Below are 19,988 nucleotides of genomic sequence, written 5' to 3'. Positions count from 1 at the left end.
AGATAGTAGGCCTACACAGGACCCTTTTCTTTGATGTCTTGCTTTCTCCCCTCTGAGGGGAGTGTCTAACTCCTGTATGAAAACTGTGGCATTTCTCTGTATCTCTCAGAATATTCTCTGAATAAACCAATGTATTATTGTACTCCGTTTTCTCTCCTCATATTTGGCTTCGTGTCTTTTACTTTTCAAAAATAACTCTGACTATCAGAGCTTTTAATTATAAGGTTAAACCCTAACCCTCATCAAGTGTGTCTAAAATACACATTACTCCAACATGATGACAGTGCTGTCAAACAAGTCTAAGTGGAAATCTATGAACATTTTCAATCTCCAAAACAAATTTATACAATATGTAGTGCTAGTTCCTGCTTCATTTCTCCTTGGTCTGAAAACGTTGAAGACACCTGGTGGTCTAGCCTTTTATTAGCCTTGTATCACAACAGTCTGACAGAGTAATGACATGTACAGTACAAGACTGACACCTAGTGGACAAAGTGTGGATGTACAGCAGGCGTTGGTGTGTGTCAGCCCTAGTGTCAGCTGACTCTCTCTCACATCATATCTGACTTCAGCTATAGTGGCTTAAATCAACTGCCAAGAGTTCAACCGCTGCTCTACTGACCAAGGTATGTACGACAACACGTTTTAAAACATGAATCATAACATTGACAACACGCAGGGGTTCATTTTATTTTTAGGGCATGTTATTATTGAATTCATTAAATTAGATGGCGAAGTTGAGAGACAATCGTAGCTCTGGTGCAGAACCTCAGCGACTTCTCTCTTTCTAAACTCTCTGTCTTGACTTGAGTAAAATTTAAAAGCTATCATTACTCGTCGAAAAATAACGGCGGTTTCATGACGTTGGAAGACCACTCTCCACGGTGGCAACGGTCTCACACACTGAAATACACCGTTTTGGGACAGAAAGTCAGAAACTAAAATATATATCCACCAAGACAGATATTATTTCGTTCACTCAAGTGCGCCCTCTACCGATCTGTTCAATAGAGTAATACCATTGACCAGATCGGTAGGGCGCGCGCTTGAGTAAACAAAACAACATCCCGTCTGGTCGATATATTTTGTATTTTCTGGCCTAAAGATGGGTTCACGCTTAAAGTGTGATTCTGAAACCTCACCCACCGCAGAGGATAGGATCTCAACGTCATAAAACTGCGTTTGTTTCGGCAAGCAGCGAAACCATGTCGTTTATTTTTACTACAGTTTAGAGCTCGCACGTTCACTGGACGTTCCTGTCTATGGGAATAACATTGTTGGTGGAGCAGAGCTATGATGCTAGCTAATGGCTAGCACAACACAACCCATCATAAAAACACCTATAATATCAACAACACCACCACATCTATAGTTGAATATTATTATATAATACTTCCACATCACAGTCACCCATGTGAGACAGCAGGCGTTGTCATGGTAACCTGGCTGTCACTGTCACTTAGAGATCTGCCAGGAACAATATTATTATTTATGTGGAACTACAGTTAGCTGTGTGTTAGCCAACAGGCTAAAATGCTAGTATAGTTGGTCTTGTTGTTCCATAATCATAATATTTATGAACTTTGGTTCAGGTCCAGTGATTCTGTGGCTGTGTGCTCTACTCTGAACCCACTGGTCAAGTCACGTCCATTTATTTATAAAATAAAGCACGTTTTTTACCAAAACAGAGCAATGGGAGCTCTGATTATTACTGTAGTCACTTTTTTTGCTTACCGGTAAGTTGTAAAATCAAAACATCTTAGACATATTTAAGGATTCTATCATTTGAAATTATCAGTAGGCATCTATGACAAAAAGGGCCATGAAAATATGATAAAAAAGATTGTCATGTGGCTCAACTTGCCCCAGGTAAGTTGGTCAAAGAATTGTGCTAATTTTTGAATATACATATTTTGAAAGCGAACATTTGTAATTACAAATTTGGTTCAGGGGATCCCTGGAACTAAATATTTTGAGATGGGGGTCCGTGGCCAAATACATATCATTTTGGGAGTCCTTCACATGAAAGACGTTTGAGCACCACTGATATAGAAACATAAGGTTTTCAGAAACCTGTATTTATTTAGGAGACATAAGTCTATAGAATCAGGTCAATGTATTGAAAGACTTTCTCAAATTGTCACGATTTTTCAAAAATAGCAGATCTACAAGCTCGCAGCGCGCTCTGAGCTTGTATTTCTGCTATTTTTCAATTACTAAGCATAAACTAATGTAATAATGCGTTAATTACGTTGATGTTTGTCCACCCAGCATAACAGCAGCGGTCTCCTCCCAGTGGGAGATATATTTATATTGATATGTTTGTCCCCCAGTGACGTGCTGGGCCCCTGATTCAGCCCGGGGAAAAGAGTTGGAGAGGCCCTCATTGCGCGCTATAGAGATCTCTCTCTTGGAGATACGAGGTTTCTGTCCGACAGTGACGATTTACTTGGTTGGCCGCCCAGCCCCCAAAATGGCCTGGACTAGCTGGGAATGAAGCGGCCATTTCCCAATGGCCAGCATGTCCCTGTTGTCCCCCACGCAGCATGGCCGCAGTCTCCTCCCAGTAGGAGATCTATTAATATTAACTGCTTTAGATGATTTGGACCGTCCTGGGTGCCTATCCCAAACTAGTTCGGCTTTTAAAAAAAAAAAATTCTTGTAAAAAAAAATATATATTTTTTTATTTTTTCGAGCCGGGCCGCCGGCCGTCATCTGTTTACACGGCCCGCGAGAGCGTCGCGCCGCCGATATTTACCATCCACTCCAATGCAATCCAGGATCTTTAGAGCTCATTTTCTCTGTCCCATGCATATCCATGAGGTGTGCAAGGTTTAATCATGGCTAAATCGCCGAAAATAGGGCTTCTAAAATGCTTGGTAGCCAATAGCTAACATCAAGCTAACTTCATCCTCTTCCTGTACATGGACAAAGGAAAGTGTTCAGGCGAGTCATGGCTGCGCAGGGCTTGTGCATATACCAGCGTATCTCTATGGGGTTTTATATGACCACTGGGCGCCCTCTAGTGGTGAAAAGGTGGCATTGAAAGCGTTAATATATTTGTCCCCCCACCCAGCATGGCAGTGGTCTCCTCCCAGTGGGAGCTTAACATTATGTTTGTCCCCCCACTACAGCATGGCAGTGGTCTCCTCCCAGTGGGAGCTTCCTCCAGAGCTGTGCTGTCGGCCCATGGCCTTCGTGGCGCTGACCGGCCTGGACGTCATCTACAACGCCGTGCACCGCGCCATCTGGGACGCCTTCTGCGCCAACCGCCGTGCCGACAGGGTGCCCATCTCCTTCAAATGCCTGCCGGGAGACCACGAGTACCCAAAGTGCCGCACCAAGGTGAGAAAACATATGAAATAAAATAATATTAATAATAATAACCGTCTAGAATCGTTTTAATTCATTTCGAAAATAGAGGGTATGCGCATTCATAAAGTGAGTGGCAAAGTGAGTTTAACGTTGTTTAATGCAACATTGTTTTCTCACTCAACAGTAACCAACATAAAAGTTTAAGTGTATATAGTTGACTTTTCTGTTTGTGTGTATGGGCTGTCAAGACCAGAGAGTAGTTTTCTGCCCACTCAGTAGGTGTTCCCGCTTAACTTTCGGGTATGATGATGATGTCATGTGCATACCCTCTATAGCGGAAATAGAAAAGCTGTCCTCAGCTTGTCGATTGGAAAACTCATCTACAAGCGCACAACGCATTGCAGGGCAACATATTTTTGAGCTTGTAGATGGCTATTTTTGGCTTTGTGATAAATGGTAAGAAAGTTGTAAAAATGGTATTCATAATATTGCCATTACAATGTAGGCACTTGGCTGACGCTCTTTATTCAGAGTGGCTTACAGTAAGGTAATAAGATTCCTAAGATTCCTACTATTTGTCTCATACAGTACATTGCTGTATGCAAGATTGGTTCTCCGCATTCGACCCATCTCTTAGAGCAGTGAGCCGCTGCCGTGCCGCACTCGGGAAATCAGTAGTGGTGATCTAACCACCCCCGATCCAACCCTTGATGCTGAGGGCCAAGCAGGGAGGCACTGGGTCCCATTCTTTGGTATGACCCGACCGGGGATCGAACCCCGACCTCCCAGTCTTAGGGCCAGACACTCTAACCACAAGGCCAACACTTGGTGTGCCATTATTTTTGTAATTATTTGGCTATAGAGTGCCGCCATTCACTTACGCTTTATACTGAAGAGCCCCAGAAGCCGTGATCGTGTCCATGTTGTGGAAATTCACAATGTCAAAATGGACGTCAGTTTGTTTACTTTCGGTCACAATCTAAAATCCTAACCGCGGCCGACCGTCACGGCCCAGTGTTGCCGTGAAAAAGAGCGGTTCTCGAGTATTATTCCGAGATAAAGCCGTTTCTTTGCAGCAGCAATGAATAGGGTTAGGGTTAGATTACATGCTATCTTGACGCTGGCACCTGTTTACCTGGTTACCATGGTAACCCGCTAAAACGTTCCCGGACGTGATAACGTGGGCCATGGCGCCGCTGCCCCATAATTCTTATCACGTTCCTGGACGTAATTGGCACCGGGAAGTGTTAAAAAAAAAGGAAAAAGGTTTGGGAACCACTGGTGTAGATGACCCCACAAGTTTAGTAATACGTGTGTGTGTGTGTGTGTGTGTGTGTGTGTGTGTGTGCGCGTGCTTGCGTGTGCTGGTGCGTTCTCTTGTCTCAGAGGACGTCCTATGAGTGGTACATCCCTAAGGGCATCCTGAAGACCGGCTGGATGAACAAACATCTCAACCTGGTCCCTGCTCTGGTGGTCCTCTTCTACGAGCTGGACTGGGACGACCCGCAGTGGAAGGAGAAGCAGTCTGAGTGTGCAACCAAGGTGGAGATCGTCAGGTACGTTGACTCTCACCGTTGACTCCCGCTATTTCTCACCGTTGACTCCCGCTATTTTGGATATGAGTATCCGGTTAAAGCGGAAGTGAAGACTCCTCCTCCACTTCCGTTTCGTTTTTAACATCGCGCACATTTATTCTAATATAAATAAAAATCATTTAAAGGAGTAGTTCACCCCCAAAATGACTTTTTTTCTATTGATTAGTCACGCCATGGAGACTAGAGTTCAATAATATTTTTAGTTTTTTGTCGCATTCCTAAGACAAAAATGTGATAAGAATAAATTTACCCCAATTCGTTCCGGGACCCGTTTCGAAACGGGTCCCCATCCGGAATCAATGGGGGTAAATTTACTCGAATTAAAACCAAAAGATATTATTGAACTCTCCATGGCATGAGTAATCAATAGACAAAAAGTCATTTTGTGGGTGAACTACTCCTTTAAGCAGCTGCTTAGCAGAAATTACATTTTAAAATATATTTTCATGAACAGAAATGCCAGCTTCCATTACTCGCGGTTCTGGAGCTGTGGTTCCAGACTCTATATAGCATTTAGAGATTGTGGAATAGTTGTCTGGCTACGTGAGACTAAGTACGTGTAGGCCCGTCACAATTATTACATAATCGTCTACTCGCAATTATTTGACACAATCGCAGTTATTTTGTCATAATCGTCATAATCTTTTCCATGTTGAAAAATTATCATATATTTTCAAACCTTTTCAAAAACAGTGGAAATAGTCGATCTACAAGCTTTTATATCGGCTATTTTCCACCATCAATGATCTTTTTATAAAGTTATCAAATATGTCAGTAATTTCTTTGTATATTTAGGTCATGCGTCATATCTACCATATGCAACTTCAAAGCCTACAAGTCAAACAGAAATGTAATGTAAACGACAAAAACTCAATTAAATCGTTGTCCAGGGTGTTTCAGGGAAGGGAGAAGGGTCTGGGACGCGTGGAGCGTTGTCCAGGGTGTTTAAGGGAAGGGAGAAGAGTCTAGGACGCGTGGAGCATTGTCCAGGGTGTTTTAGGGAAGGGAGAAGAGTCTGGGACGCGTGGAGCGTTGTCCAGGGTGTTTTAGGGAAGGGAGAAGAGTCTGGGACGCGTGGAGCGTTGTCCAGGGTGTTTTAGGGAAGGGAGAAGAGTCTGGGACGCGTGGAGCGTTGTCCAGGGTGTTTTAGGGAAGGGAGAAGAGTCTGGGACGCGTGGAGCATTGTCCAGGGTGTTTTAGGGAAGGGAGAAGAGTCTAGGACATGTGGAGCGTTGTCCAGGGTTTTTTAGGGAAGGGAGAAGAGTCTAGGACGTGTGGAGCGTTGTCCAGGGTGTTTTAGGGAAGGGAGAAGAGTCTGGGACGTGTGGAGCGTTGTCCAGGGTGTTTTAGGGAAGGGAGAAGAGTCTGGGACGTTTGGAGCGTTGTCCATTCCTGTTTTCAGGACATAGTAAACCTGTTTTAGCTTAGATATTAGTGAACGGGCAGTGTTGTAGGATTGGATCGGGTCCTGAAGTTACCAGTGTTTACTACTGGGTGAATACATTTCCCTTGCAGCCCTGAGGTTTCAACAGGTGTGGTGTGTGTTGTTTTTGTAGGACCAGTCTCCAAGGCAGGAACACCAAGGTGGCGGTGGTCCTCATCCAGAAGAAGACCCCTCTGCCTCCAGGTAAAAAAAAAAGTTGTTTCCACCTGACAAAGATTACATGGCCTTAAAGTTCTCAGCCACCACGACTGATTTCAGTCACTAGAAGCCAGCATGTCTCCTATGGATGCATGTTGCGATGAAGCCTTTAACAAATCCCAAATTAGGACATTCCCACTTATTACACGGCTACTTAAAGGAGCGAGAAATCCAGCCTCTTTATTTGTTTTATCAGAATTCAGAATATGAAAAGAAATCTAAAATGTAGGAGTGGTTTCTAAAATGTAGGAGTGGTTATCTGCAGTTGTGTATATATAAAACAAAAGTTAATATTAATTGGATAAGCCACATCACGCCCAACTAATGGTACGCTGTGAGCAAATACAGTATATAATAAGTGGTGCCAAATATTTATTTTCTACCCAGAAACTGGAAGAACACAGAAATAGCTACAGAGACAGCAGAACGCTCTGAATCCACAAGCCTATGGGCAAATTGAACCATATCATTGCTCCCTATCACAAGTGACTCATTGATATAATATATATTTATAGAAAAAGTGATTTTGGGTTTCATGACTCTTTAATACTTACATAAATAGATTGACATAAAAGTAATATCAAAACAAGTATTTCCATGCTTACGGTAATGATAGTATTCCATAAGTGTTGCGCTGGCCCATGCAGCGCAACACCGTCACCCCGGAAAACAAGGAAATGTTGATCAAACACGGCTACTGCGTCGTCTATTTCTCCCTCCAAATGTTTTCAAAAACATTCTCGAGAGCCACGTTTAGTTGTAAATGACACTGTGTGTTTGTTTACATGGCTGTCATGTTGGATACAAAAAGAGGCAGAAACAGCCAAAAGGGCACGCACATCCATGGCCGTCTAGCCTGGGTGCCTGACTAAAAATAGTGATCATGTAAGAAAAGAAAAAAAGAGTCACACCAAATTCGCTGCTCCCAAAGATAATTGGCAAGTAAAGGTATCTTTGGGAGGAGCAAATTTGGTGTGCGGACTCTTTTCTTCCTTACATGTCATGTTGGATAGGGCAGGGCTTCCCAAACTTTTTTGTCTCAGGGCACCCCATGAATATTTTTTTAATCTGAGCAGATCTACAAGCACACAACGCCTCGCATTGCGAGGCGTTGTGTGCTTGTAGATCGGCTGTTTTCACTAGTTTTGTGCGACAGTCTTGTATGATGAAGCAAGGATTTGCTTTACCAAAAGACGTACACATTTGAAACTTGGAGATACGAGGTTTCTGCCCGACGGTGACGATATTTTAGTGATTATGTTGTGAGGAAAACGTTGAGATAATAGCCATTTTGTTTAGAACTGACCGAAAATAACTTTGTACTTCAAGTTTAAAATGATACTAAATCATTTTTCAAGTGTCCAAATAAATTCCAAATATTATCAAATGATCTCACGGCACCCCAGGGTGCCCCGTCACCCACTTTGAAAACCCCTGGGATAGGGCATACAATTCAGGCATGCATGGCAGTCCGGTGCTCTGAGCCTTTGATTCAAGACACAGGTTTGTTATTGAGCGGAGCCGTCGTTACCCAGAATTATACAAAAAGGTAGTTTCGACAAAGTAATCTGATTGGTTGGAATAGCTATTTACCCGTGATGATAATGAGCATTATGGAACGGGTCATCAAACAAAGAATGCAGCTGTGCTGGTCACTAAAAGGCTGCCGGCTCGCTATAATCTTTTTTCGTAGGCGATGCCTTGTAAGCGGCTACGCTAGCAGTTTAAAAAATTACAAATTTCTATCGAATATCTTAATTACAATGAAATGATGTTGACTTGTTTTTTTTAAGGGTAACTGTTGTATAATCGCAATATTACACACGAGGGGGTGTGTGTTATCGTGATTATCGGCACACGCTTTCTCCTGTAATATTGCTTAAATAACACACATTGAAGCGTTGAACCAAGCCGTGTAATAATTCATATAATCCATGTGCTGACCGTTGTGTGTCCAGGAGAAGACCTGGTGGCCTCGGAGAGGGCAGCCACTCTGTGTAACTCCTGTGATCTGTCTGGGAAGAGCCTGTTTGTACTGCCTCACACTGACCACCTGGTGGGATACATTATCAGGTACACATGCTCACTCACGCACGCACGCACACACACACACACACACACACACACACACACACACACACACACACACACACACACACACACACACACACACACACACACACACACACAAACACTGTGTGACTCTGTGACATTTCTTTTTACTTTGTGTGTACGTGGCCTAAACTAATAACTACTATACATTGTCAGTTTAGCACCTACTACAGGCGTGTCCAACCTTTTTCCAAAGGGGGCCACATTAGAAAATATTAAAACACCCAAGGGCCGTCTGTATCTCCTGACAAAATGTACTTGCATACATACCGTATGCATCGCAATTTTATTTAACTATCATCATCGATATTTAATGTCAATGGTCATGGTTTTGTCAGGTGTGTGCTCTGAACACAACACAAATTAACCCACGTTACCAAATGCAACCAGACGTACAAGGTAAAAAATACACCGAAATAACCTTTCTTTGACCCCTTCAGAATGAGACAACAGGGAACAAGGAATCCTGACAAATGATACTATTAAATATTGTTATTTGACGGTGTTTATAGTCTAATTTAGAAATGGTTCGCGGGCCGTATAACATTTGTCATCGGGCATTTGGCCCCTGGGACGCACTTTGGACAGCCTCTGACCTGCTGTGTGTCACATCTTCTCCTGCCAGGTTGGAGAACGCCTTCTACGAACACGCTCAGACCTACTACTACACTGAGATACGCCGGGTCAAGTCCCACAAAGAGTTCCTCAACAAGACCACACACCAGGTGGGAACGCACGCACATGCACACGCACACGCACGCACACAAACAAACCCCAATAAAACAAAACATTGGTACTACCAGTAAGACTCCCTAATCGGGAGATAAGCGACCGTAGGTCACTTATCTCCACAAATAGGGCAAAATTTAGTTTTTCCAGGATCTTCCTGATCCATGTTGATGACATGAGTGTAGACATACTGTGTAGTGATTTTCGTGATTTTAGGGCAAAATCTGTAGGAGCAGTGTCCAAAAATGTGTTTTTAAAAATCGGCCTGAAGGTGGCGCTATATGGGACAGATTCATGTTGATGGGATGAGTGTAGACATACTGTGTAGCAATTTGCGTGATTTTAGGGCCAAAACTGTAGGAGCAGTGGCCAAAAATGTGTTTTAAAAATCGGCCTGAAGGTGGGGCTAGAAGAGGGCCATGTGAGAAATGAGGGGTGGGGTCTCCGCGTTGCCTTGGCGGACGAATAGGTACCGGCCCCGGCTCTCCCGGACGCTCCTAGCCCGAGTTACGGCATTTTATGTGAGCTGCAGTGGAGGGGGTCCTCCACTGGGGGCGTCACCACTTTTGCATCCGTTCTGGAGCACCAGGAGTGGGTGGTCCCCAGGAATTCCCCGTGAGCAGCCCCGTTGGGGTGGTCATTTGGTCATTTTTGCACATTTGGTCATTTTTTACACCTGGGGGTCCCCCAGGGACCTGGGGGTCCCTGAAGCTCCGGGGGTCCTTGGAGGTTGTAGTTTGGCAGGTAAGGAGTGTGTGTGCAAAATGTGGCATGGATGGTAAGTATATATGCCAAATGTTTTGTACATTTTCAATACCAAAGTATTTCTACATTGTTTGGTATTGATACTTTTACTTGAAGGTCTGGTGACATGGCCAAAACAGCTACCTGTAATTATTGCTATCAAATTAGCCAATTTTTTTAATGATGTCATGTACCCCCATGTTAAATTACCCAATCAAATTAATTTATTGTAGTTACTGTACTGAAAGTAGTTACGAGGGTCAACACGCTTCTCCCCGTCTATGAGACGGTTTTGTCGGCCATACCCTGCTGTCTCTTGCCCTAAACCTGACTGGAGTACCCGGGACACCGGAGCAAGCGTAGAACGAGGGTCCAGCGATCTCCTCCTCCGACCTCCGCAGAGGAGGTCCGTGGCTCATACACTCTGTGTGTGTGTAGCCTGTGTGTGTGTGCTTTCGCGCGTGTGTGTGTGTGTGTGTACACACACAATAGCTCTCGCAAATAGCCGGGCGGTGCAGCGCTAGCCGGGCTACACGCTAACAACAACGTATCACGTTGTGCGCGGCACCGCACGACGGATGAAGTATACATTGCGCGGCACCGCACAACGGACGAAGTATACATTCACTGCTAACTGATACGGCCCGCCTCCTTTTCAGACTGTTTGAAGAAACACCACGTGACCTACTGTATCATAATGTTAAATTTCGGCCGGTGTCGCCACTCCTTTAAGTACAATATTTTCCCCGGTCACTGCCTACAGCTGCTGTTCGTCAGACACCAGTTCAAGATCGCCTTCTTCAGTGAGCTGAAGCAGGACACACAGAACGCTCTGAAGTAAGATCCTAACCCTACACCTACACCTACCATTACCAACCCTAACCCTAACAGAGAACGCTCTGAAGTAATACGCTATCTACACACACACACACACACACACACACACACACACACACACACACACACACACACACACACACACACACACACACACACACACACACACAAACACATTAAAAAAAATCCTCAACAGTTCCAGCTACACTAACAGTTTTGGACATTTAGTCATGACATGGTTATCGGCATGTGTCTGATAATTTTGGCGTTTGTTTAATCCAATATCACTTGTGTGTCCTGTATGAGTTCTCATACAGGATAAGTCTCCTTTTTTATCTTTTTCACAAAAGTTGAAATGTGGAGGTATTGCAGCACTAATGACCTCAATTCACGTGCGTGTGTGTGTGTGTTGCGTGCGTGTGTGTGTGTGTGTGCCCATACGTGTGCGTGTTCAGGTATTACAGAACGGCGTACAGTCTGATCCATGAACTCAGAGCTCATGAGACCAACATACTGGAGATCAAAACCATGGCTGGATTCATCAACTACAAGGTGTGTGTGTTCTATCTACTTTAATTCATTGAAATGTGTCTCTGTTGGGACCTCACCTTTTCAGGATTTAAATGTAAAACACAATATCAGATGTACAAGTTTGAAATGCGGCGCTTTGTGCCACGTTTGGAGCTTGCACATCTGCTACTTTTGATGCTGTCGTGTGATGCTGTAGTATGATCAGGCGTTCTTTTTTTGGGGAGGGGAAACACACAAATAGTTTAAATATCAAGATTAGAGGTTTCTGCGACAACGATATATCAAGAAGCATGATAATGATAACGTATAATAATGATGTATAATCAAATCAAACGTCAAATCAAATGTGTGTCTCTCTCCCTCTCCCTCTCTCTCTCCCTCCAGATCTGCAGGCTGTGTTTCCAGCACAACACCCCCCTGGATGCCATCGCTCAGTTCAGGAAGCACATTGATCTGTGCAAGAAGAAGATCGGCAGCGCGGAGCTGGCCTTCGAGCACTCTGCCTGGATGTCCAAGCAGTAAGACGCATGCACGCACGCATGGCACCTCCATACCTTCAAAGCTTCATCGAACCCTACAACCCCACCTAGGGCTGTCACGATATGACATTTTACATGACGATTAATTGTCACTCAAATAATTGGCGATTAACGATTTAATTGTGTTTTTTCGTTGATAATTACATTTCTGTTTGGCTTTTAGGCTTTGAAGTTGTACATGGTAGATATGACACATAACCTAAATATACAAATAAATTACTGACATATTTGACAACTTACTACTTAAAAAAATAACTTTGATAGTGGAAATAGCCGATCTACAAGCTCACAACGCGTCGCGATGCGACGCGTTGTGAGCTTGTAGATCTGCTATTTCCACTATTTCGGACATTTTTCAACATTCACGATTATGACGATTATGACAAAATAATTGCGATAAGGTCAAATAATCACGATTAGACGATTATGTAATAATTGTGACAGCCCTAACGCCACCCATCCACTGACAGATCAGCTAACACAAGGATGCTGACAGAACCCTAGCTAAAAACCCCTGGACAACGATCCACTTGTACTAGACTCTTTGCCCTCCTGGCCCCCAAACTGTTGAACTTAGAATTGCAGACTCACTCCCTAGCTTCCGCCGTGGCCTGAAGACTCACCTCTTCAGACTCCACCTTAGCCCATACTTACTCTAGCACTTACCGTAGCACTTGCCCACCCTCAATGACCATACATGTATTTTAAATAGCAATTTCTATTATAACGTTTTAATTGAAAAGGCAATTGGTCTACCAATGTTCTTCTTAGATTACTATTGCTTTGCATTTGATGTATTGATGTATTGATGTATTACCTTGCTTATTGTAAGTCGCTCTGGATTAAGAGCGTCTGCTAAATGCCTAAATTGTAAATTGTAGGTTCCAGTCGTTCGGGGAGCTCTTTGACGAGGCCATCAAGCTGGGTCTGACGGCCATCCAGACCCAGAACCCTGGCTTCTACTACCAGCAGGCTGCCTGCTACAGCCAGGAGAGGGCGCTGCAGGCACAGCAGCTCTGCCAGGTACAACACTGCACAGACATGTCTTACTGGAACCTACCAGGTTTGTTCCTATTTACTGTACACCTGGAACGCTTTATCACTTTAACCATTATGTTATGCTTTAGCTATTGAAAAATAGCAGATATACAAGCTCACAGCGCGGCACCGAGATGCCACGCTGTGAGCTTGTAGATCTGCTGTTTTTGAATACATATTCAAAGATTTGCACAAAATCTTTTTCACAATTAAAAAAAAAGGGAAAAAAAGCAGATCTACAAGCTCGCAACACAGTCCTGAGACAGATCTCACATTAGACAAAAAAAATTGGATCTACAAGCTCACAACGTGTTTTAATTATTTCCAGGCCGGGGTGAGCTACCCCGCCCCCGACCCATTGGCCACGCCCACCGGAGGATTGGACTTCTACGGCCAGAGAGCCTGGAGGCAGGGACATCAAAGTAATGACTCACACACGCACAAACACGCACGCACGCACGCACACGAAGGATGAGAGACAGTTTTATAAACATTATGCTCAAATATCTCATTTTCTCTACTCTGTGCCGCTTTGTGTGTGTGTGTGTGTGTGTGTGTGTGTGTGTGTGTGTGTGTGTGTGTGTGTGTGTGTGTGCGTGTGCGTGTGCGTGTGCGTGTGTGCGTGCGTGCGTGCGTGCGTGCGTGCGTGTGTGCGTGCTGTGCGCTTGCGTGCGTGCGTGTGTGTGTGTGTGTGTGTGTGTTCCAGGCATCGACCCTCCAGACTCTGACAAGGAGAAGACAGGGATCCTGGCCCTGCAGTCTAAAGAGAGAGACGTCCCACATTCTGTTAGTGCAAGCTGTTTGGATATAAAAACAAAAAAACAGAATAGATTATTTTTGTTAACATTGATTATAAAGAACTTATTTTTGTATTTGTATAATATATTAACTGTATTAGAGTGAGGCTAACAGTGATAATGTATTAAATGTACACTGCTCAAAGAAATGAAGGGAACAAAATGTTCCCTTAATTCTTTGAGCTTTCTTTCAGCAGTACTACAGTATACTATATTAAAGTATAAATTCAAATAAATGTGTTCCCTTAATTTCTTTGAGCAGTTTATTAGAGTAATGCTAACAGTGATGGTGGTGTTCTTTCTCTCTCTGTCTCCAGGAGTTGATCATAGCGCTGCTCAGCAACGCTGTGGCTCAGTTCAAGAAGTACAAATGTCCTCGCATGAAGAGCCACCTCAGTGAGTCCATAGTACCTCTATCTCTAACCCATAGTACCTCTATCTCTAACCCATAGTACCTCTATCTCTAACCCATAGTACCTCTATCTCTAACCCATAGTACCTCTAACCCTAACCCATAGTACCTAACCCTAACCTAACCTATAGTACATGAAGAGCCACCTCAGTGAGTCCATAGTACCTCTATCTAACCCCCTAACCCATAGTACAGTACCTAACCTAACCTATAGTACATGAAGAGCCACCTCAGTGAGTTCATAGTTACTCGCCAAACCACACTTTCCTATTTAACAGAACGTTTGCTCACTGTACTCTCTCTCTCTCCCCCTGCAGTGGTACAGATGGGAGAGGAGTACTATCACGCCAAGGACTACACCAAAGCCCTTAAGTAAGTCATCACGTAATCCTCCCAGCGCTGAGATAAACGCCTTTCCTTTAAGCACACTGCCATTGAAGTCAATTTACGTCATTTCAAATCCAACGCTTGACTGCCATTGACATTTTATTGTTGACAGCTTTCTACCATACTGTGCTACTTTCTTTCTGATCAGCTGACTGCAGAGCACCTTGTTTTGGGTGCGTACACTGCAGCGGCACAGTGATACTGGACACAAAAACAAATATGTGACAGAGGGGTCAAAGTTGAACGAAACTACCGTTATTTGGTACAAATAGGTCAACAATATAAATGATGTTACTTTGGTGGATTCATCTATTTTTAATGAGTGGGCCCCGGGCCCACCAAATCACAGGAACTACTTTATATTCATCAGAAACTGAAACAAAAAGGAACTCTGACCACGGGACTCTGGCAATCAATTAATACATTTTGCAACCACTATATTAATGTCAGGTTTTTCCTACAGCTTTATGTCAATACATTTGAACTAACACTTTAAAGGGCAAGAACAGTGTACTGTAGTTACCTTGACATGATGTAACTCCCAAAGGCCCCAAAAGACAATTTTAGGTCGGAATACCAATGTTATCCACTCAGCAGAGGGAAGTCACACACGTTACAGATTAAACAAATGGAATTTGAAGTGATGACACAAAGAAATTGAGCTGACAAAATTGGAAGTGGAATACATTGAAATTGAAGCTGATGAATGGTACTCTCTCCTGAAATCCACCTTAATATGTACTGTACTTTCTGTTTATCAAAGAAGTGGAGAGACCCGGAGACTGCTGTTACTGAATGAACACACTATAGCAACTGATTACTCACAATAATAGTGCTTTATACCTTTTAACAACAAAACATATCTACATTACCTTGAAGTGAATGTTCTCTACAGACTGTTAGACTATGTGATGTATGTGAGGTGATGTGTCTAGAGATGGGACGTTCACGAACAAATCAAGTCTTTTGAATGGCTCTTTGAAAGTAACAGATCCCAGAGATATAGCTCACTTCATAGAGCCATAAATCCCATCTCTAGATGCATCACATCCCCAGAGGAGCCTTTTGCTGGGTATAGGGCAGGAGAGAGGGGAGTTTAGCCTTGGCCAGGAGGAGGAGATGGGCAGTGATTTGACCACCACTGCCGACCCTGCCATCAGGAGGGTGCAGCGGTTCAAGGGTGGAAACACCTGATGAACGATGGTTACCGCCTGAAGACATCAACTCCTCCTGGCCGAGGCTACATTCACCAAACGAGAACGAAGGAGAAGCATCTTAAACGTAATTATAATAATCCATTATTGTCTCTTTTCTCCAGGCTGTTGGACTATGTGATGTGTGACTACCGTACGGAGCGCTGGTGGGCCCTGCTGACATCCATCCTCACCACGGCCCTGCGCTGTGCCTACCTGATGGGCAACGTCAAGGACTACATCACCTACTGTATGGAGCTGCTGGGCAGAGGTACATGCACGCACACACTTACACATGCACTCATGCACTTACACATGCACTCATGCACTTACAGTACACACACACTCATGCACTCAGGAACTCATGTACAGTACACACATCGGGGTGCGACAGTTTATCAAACTAATCAGTTGTTTAATAGATGATAATGGGTTTTTTTTTTTCGGTTTTTTTCTCTAGCCTCCACCTTACATGAGGAGCAGAAGTCCAGGATAGAACAGAACCTCCTCAAGGTTCTGAAGGTGAGCAGAGGGAACCCACACTTTAAAGCTGGTACCTTTTTGTTTTGTTTTCTTTCACTGGGACCCCAATCTACACTGTAAAGGAGTGGAGTGTGCCATTGCCAGACCTGCCAACCCGTACGCATTTTGCGTATTTAGCACGCATTTTAAGGCTCTGTACGCAGGTACGCTTTATCCAATGATCTCTACGCAATTTCGTGTCATGGGTGCGGTAAAACAATTAACCCAAAAAAAAGAGAGAGAGAAAAAAAACTTGCTGAGCGCTGGTGAGAGAATGCCTGCCCGCCCGCTCGCCCCTCCCCTCCCTGCTACAATCTCATTATCTCCTCAAATTGGATGCAGCTGCGACAGCTGATCAGCTGGAACACTGAACACCATGGGAGAAGACTTATCCACCGTCCGTCAAGCAAGTTCACCCGTGTGTTCGCTGCGTGACTCCGGTCGTAGAAGCTTACATTGGGGATAAATAGCAGTGGTGTGATATGGATTTTAGAAGTGTGGGTCCTCTAAATTCATGACATGCGAGAACGCTGTTTTTATTGTCAAGAGTGTTTAGTGTATGCATATGAGGTGCGCGTGCGTGCAGCAAAATAAGCGGGCATCTTACCCCTGGCTGTAAATAAGGCTTTAGAATCCAAAATGATGAAAACAAATGGGGGCGTATATATATTTTTGATGTGTTTCGAGCGGCCAACTCTGTTCCATAGTGTCAGAAGGAGAACTCCTTACGCTATGGACCAGAGCTGAGCAACTGAACTGCCTTGCAGCCTGAGAACATTATTTGGTAAAAAAGAAAGGGCCTTCATTGACACCTTGTGGGGGAAAGTGGTATAAGCGGTCTGTTCCTAATAAGCGATATTCTATTGAATACCCCTTAATTTCATGTGCACTTAAAGGAGCTATGGTCAACATTCTTGAAAAACGGACCCTAAAATAAAAGTTTTGAAAATGTTTTATAAAAAAGATTAAGCTTCATATGTGTTTCTATCAAAATTGAAGTGTAAAATAATAATTTAATTTGGCCATTGTCAGACTGACTTTGTTTGAATCCCTTATCAATCCATATAAAATAGGAGAGGGATATAAACAAAGTCAGTCTGACAATGGCCAAAATGATTATTCTATCATTATTTTATAGAAACCTACATGAGTTGAATACTTTCAACTTCATGCAAATAGTGCACAGAAATGTGTTTTTTTTTTTTTAAGTCACTGGTGATCGACTGTTGTGCTAGTCTATAACTAACTCTGACCAAGTGCAGTTAGGGTATTACCTGGTAAATACTTTTTCTCCGGACCAATGTTATTTTTATTTAAAAGGTAACGGCTTGCCTCCATTTAATGTAAGTCAAGACATGCAATGTGCTACATTTCTGGTGTGAGATTTCTTAAATCTAACTCTAAAGGTCCCACCCATAAAGGTGAAAAAAAATAAAATAATGCGCTGTGCGGGGAAAACCTCAAAATTCGCAGCGCGGGTCCTGCGGGCGCTGCGGGTCCTGCGGGCGGCGCGCAGCTCAAAAAAATTTCCCAAGGTTGGCAGGTCTGCATTGCCTTGCGCTTTTATTGCTACTGTTACTTTATTTTAATTCATTCTCATGTGTTCATAAGTCATTGTATGTGTCATCGTTGACCTTTGCATTTTATCTGTTTTCATTTTGAAGCACATTGAGTCTGCTCTATAAATCAGAGGTTCCCAAGCATGTTTGTCTCAGGTCACCCTAACAACCTTTTTATCTACGTTGGACATTTTTACAATCTTGCATCATATTGGAGAAATATCAGTTTTCAGAACTGACGTTTAAACACTTGAACCCCAGCATCCCTATTCTGGGGGGAAGGTTTGCCAAAAATAGCCGATCTACAAGCTCGCAACGCGTTGTGAGCTTGTAGATTTGCTATTTTTGGTGGAGAGAGTTGGCTGTAGATGGAAAAGTACAGTGCACACCAGGTCTGTTTTACTAATCATAGTGAAGTGATATTGATGAATTCCAAATATTATCAGATTATTCTGAGGCACTCCTGGACTGCCATCACGGCACCCACAACCCTGCTATAAATGAATGTGTGCGTTGTCTTGCAGAACGAGCTTCCCGACCCGGAGCCAGAGTGTGAGGGAGGCTGTTTGGCCGCTGCCGCGGCGCTGTGGAGCGACCGCACCGCCACGGCCGGATCCAACGCATTCACCCTGGAGCTCCAGGACTACGTCCCCTTCAGTCAGTATTTATTATCCCATTTAGTACGGGTACACATTATTGTGTATCATTATTTTATGCTTTAACTATTGAAAAATAGCAGATATACAAGCTCACAGCGTGGCACCGAGTGCCGCGCTGCGAGCTTGTAGATCTGCTATTTTTGAAAAATCGTGAAAATTAGAATTTCGAATCCTTCTAAGGTTTAAAAAAATCAAACCTCGGTTCGAAGTGAAGCGGTGAATCTTAGTATAGAATTGTCTGGAGAGCCGGTATGACAGCCGGTATAATAGGTTTTAAAAAAATATATAAAAAGTCCTGCTTGCTGGTCTCTTAGTTGTTTGTCAACTGCATCCCTCTATAATTATTTCAGTTTCTGTTATCTTTGTGGCCTACTAAATTTTTCAACTTCTGCTAGATTTTCAATGTATTTACTCTTGTTTGCCTTAATGCTCCTTTTTACCATTCTGTTAGCATCTGTATATTCTTATTGTGCCTTTGCTTTTGCTCTTATGCGGCTATTTGTCATTGCTGCAATAGGTGAGACCTATTGCATGTACAAGACAGATAAAACCTGAAGGCCAAATTATCATGTGAAGCTTGACCAATCCTCAAAGTATCCATTCATCTGACCGGGAGGGACACCGCACACATATTCTGGACGTACAGGACAGATAAAGCCTATTCATTCTGAACTGAAATGACCATATATGGACATGGGACACACATTTTGCTTTTTGAAAAAGCCTATTCATTCTGGACTGATATTTTGCACGTACGGGACAGGAAAAACCTGTTCATTCTGGCCTGGAGTGACCATATATGGACATGAGGTGACATACATTGTGTTTTTGAAAAACCCTGTTCATTCTGGACTGAGATCACCATATATGGTAATTAAACGGACATTCTGTTTTTGAAAAAGCCTGTTCATTCTGGACTAAAATGACCATATATGGGCGTGATACACACAAAGCCACTCATAGGAAGCGGTTTTCACCGCTTCAAAAAACAAAAAACAAACTATGTTATTATGTCAGCAATCTGGCCAGCCATCGTCAAAGAAAAGCTCCTTTTCACTTAAATGGAGCTCAGTTAGTCTGTCCTTGAGAGACCACTATGTCAGTGGTTCTCAAACCTTTTTTTCTGAAGGACCTCCAAAATGATATTTATTTGGCCATGGACCCGCATCTCAAAATATCTAGTTCCAGGGATCCCCCAGAAGCAAAATTTGAGTTACAAACGTTCGCTTTGAAAATACATATATTCAAAGATTTTTCACAACTTTTTCAAAAATAGCAGATTCACAGCACTGTGAGCTTGTATATCTGCTATTTTTCAATAGCTAAAGCATTCAATAATTCTAGGCCTAAATGGGTTATTATTCACCCTGGAGGTCC

General features: G+C 43.3%; 1 protein-coding gene across 1 annotated transcript in view; it reads left to right on the top strand.

Moving 5' to 3' along the window:
* Positions 1-539: 539 nt before the first annotated feature.
* trappc11 (trafficking protein particle complex subunit 11) overlaps positions 540-19,988 on the top strand; it is a gene marked incomplete at its 3' end in the record, with an annotated part of 40,879 nt that continues 21,430 nt past the window's right edge. The window contains exons 1-17 of the mRNA XM_080746489.1: positions 540-626; positions 3,135-3,345; positions 4,702-4,871; positions 6,467-6,537; positions 8,511-8,625; positions 9,290-9,389; positions 10,901-10,974; positions 11,430-11,526; positions 11,890-12,023; positions 12,926-13,067; positions 13,411-13,504; positions 13,789-13,868; positions 14,197-14,275; positions 14,609-14,663; positions 15,997-16,142; positions 16,332-16,393; positions 18,477-18,609. Of these exons, the coding sequence (XP_080602615.1) occupies positions 3,136-3,345; positions 4,702-4,871; positions 6,467-6,537; positions 8,511-8,625; positions 9,290-9,389; positions 10,901-10,974; positions 11,430-11,526; positions 11,890-12,023; positions 12,926-13,067; positions 13,411-13,504; positions 13,789-13,868; positions 14,197-14,275; positions 14,609-14,663; positions 15,997-16,142; positions 16,332-16,393; positions 18,477-18,609 (1,762 nt within the window). The 5' untranslated portion in view covers positions 540-626; position 3,135. The remainder of the gene's footprint in view (positions 627-3,134; positions 3,346-4,701; positions 4,872-6,466; positions 6,538-8,510; positions 8,626-9,289; positions 9,390-10,900; positions 10,975-11,429; positions 11,527-11,889; positions 12,024-12,925; positions 13,068-13,410; positions 13,505-13,788; positions 13,869-14,196; positions 14,276-14,608; positions 14,664-15,996; positions 16,143-16,331; positions 16,394-18,476; positions 18,610-19,988) is intronic.

Source organism: Nannobrachium achirus, assembly GCF_963921795.1.
Source record: "Nannobrachium achirus genome assembly, chromosome: 17".
In the NCBI taxonomy this organism is placed as follows: domain Eukaryota; kingdom Metazoa; phylum Chordata; class Actinopteri; order Myctophiformes; family Myctophidae; genus Nannobrachium; species Nannobrachium achirus.
The sequence above is the reverse complement of the archived record's forward strand: the minus strand, read 5'-3'. Positions and strand labels throughout refer to the sequence as shown.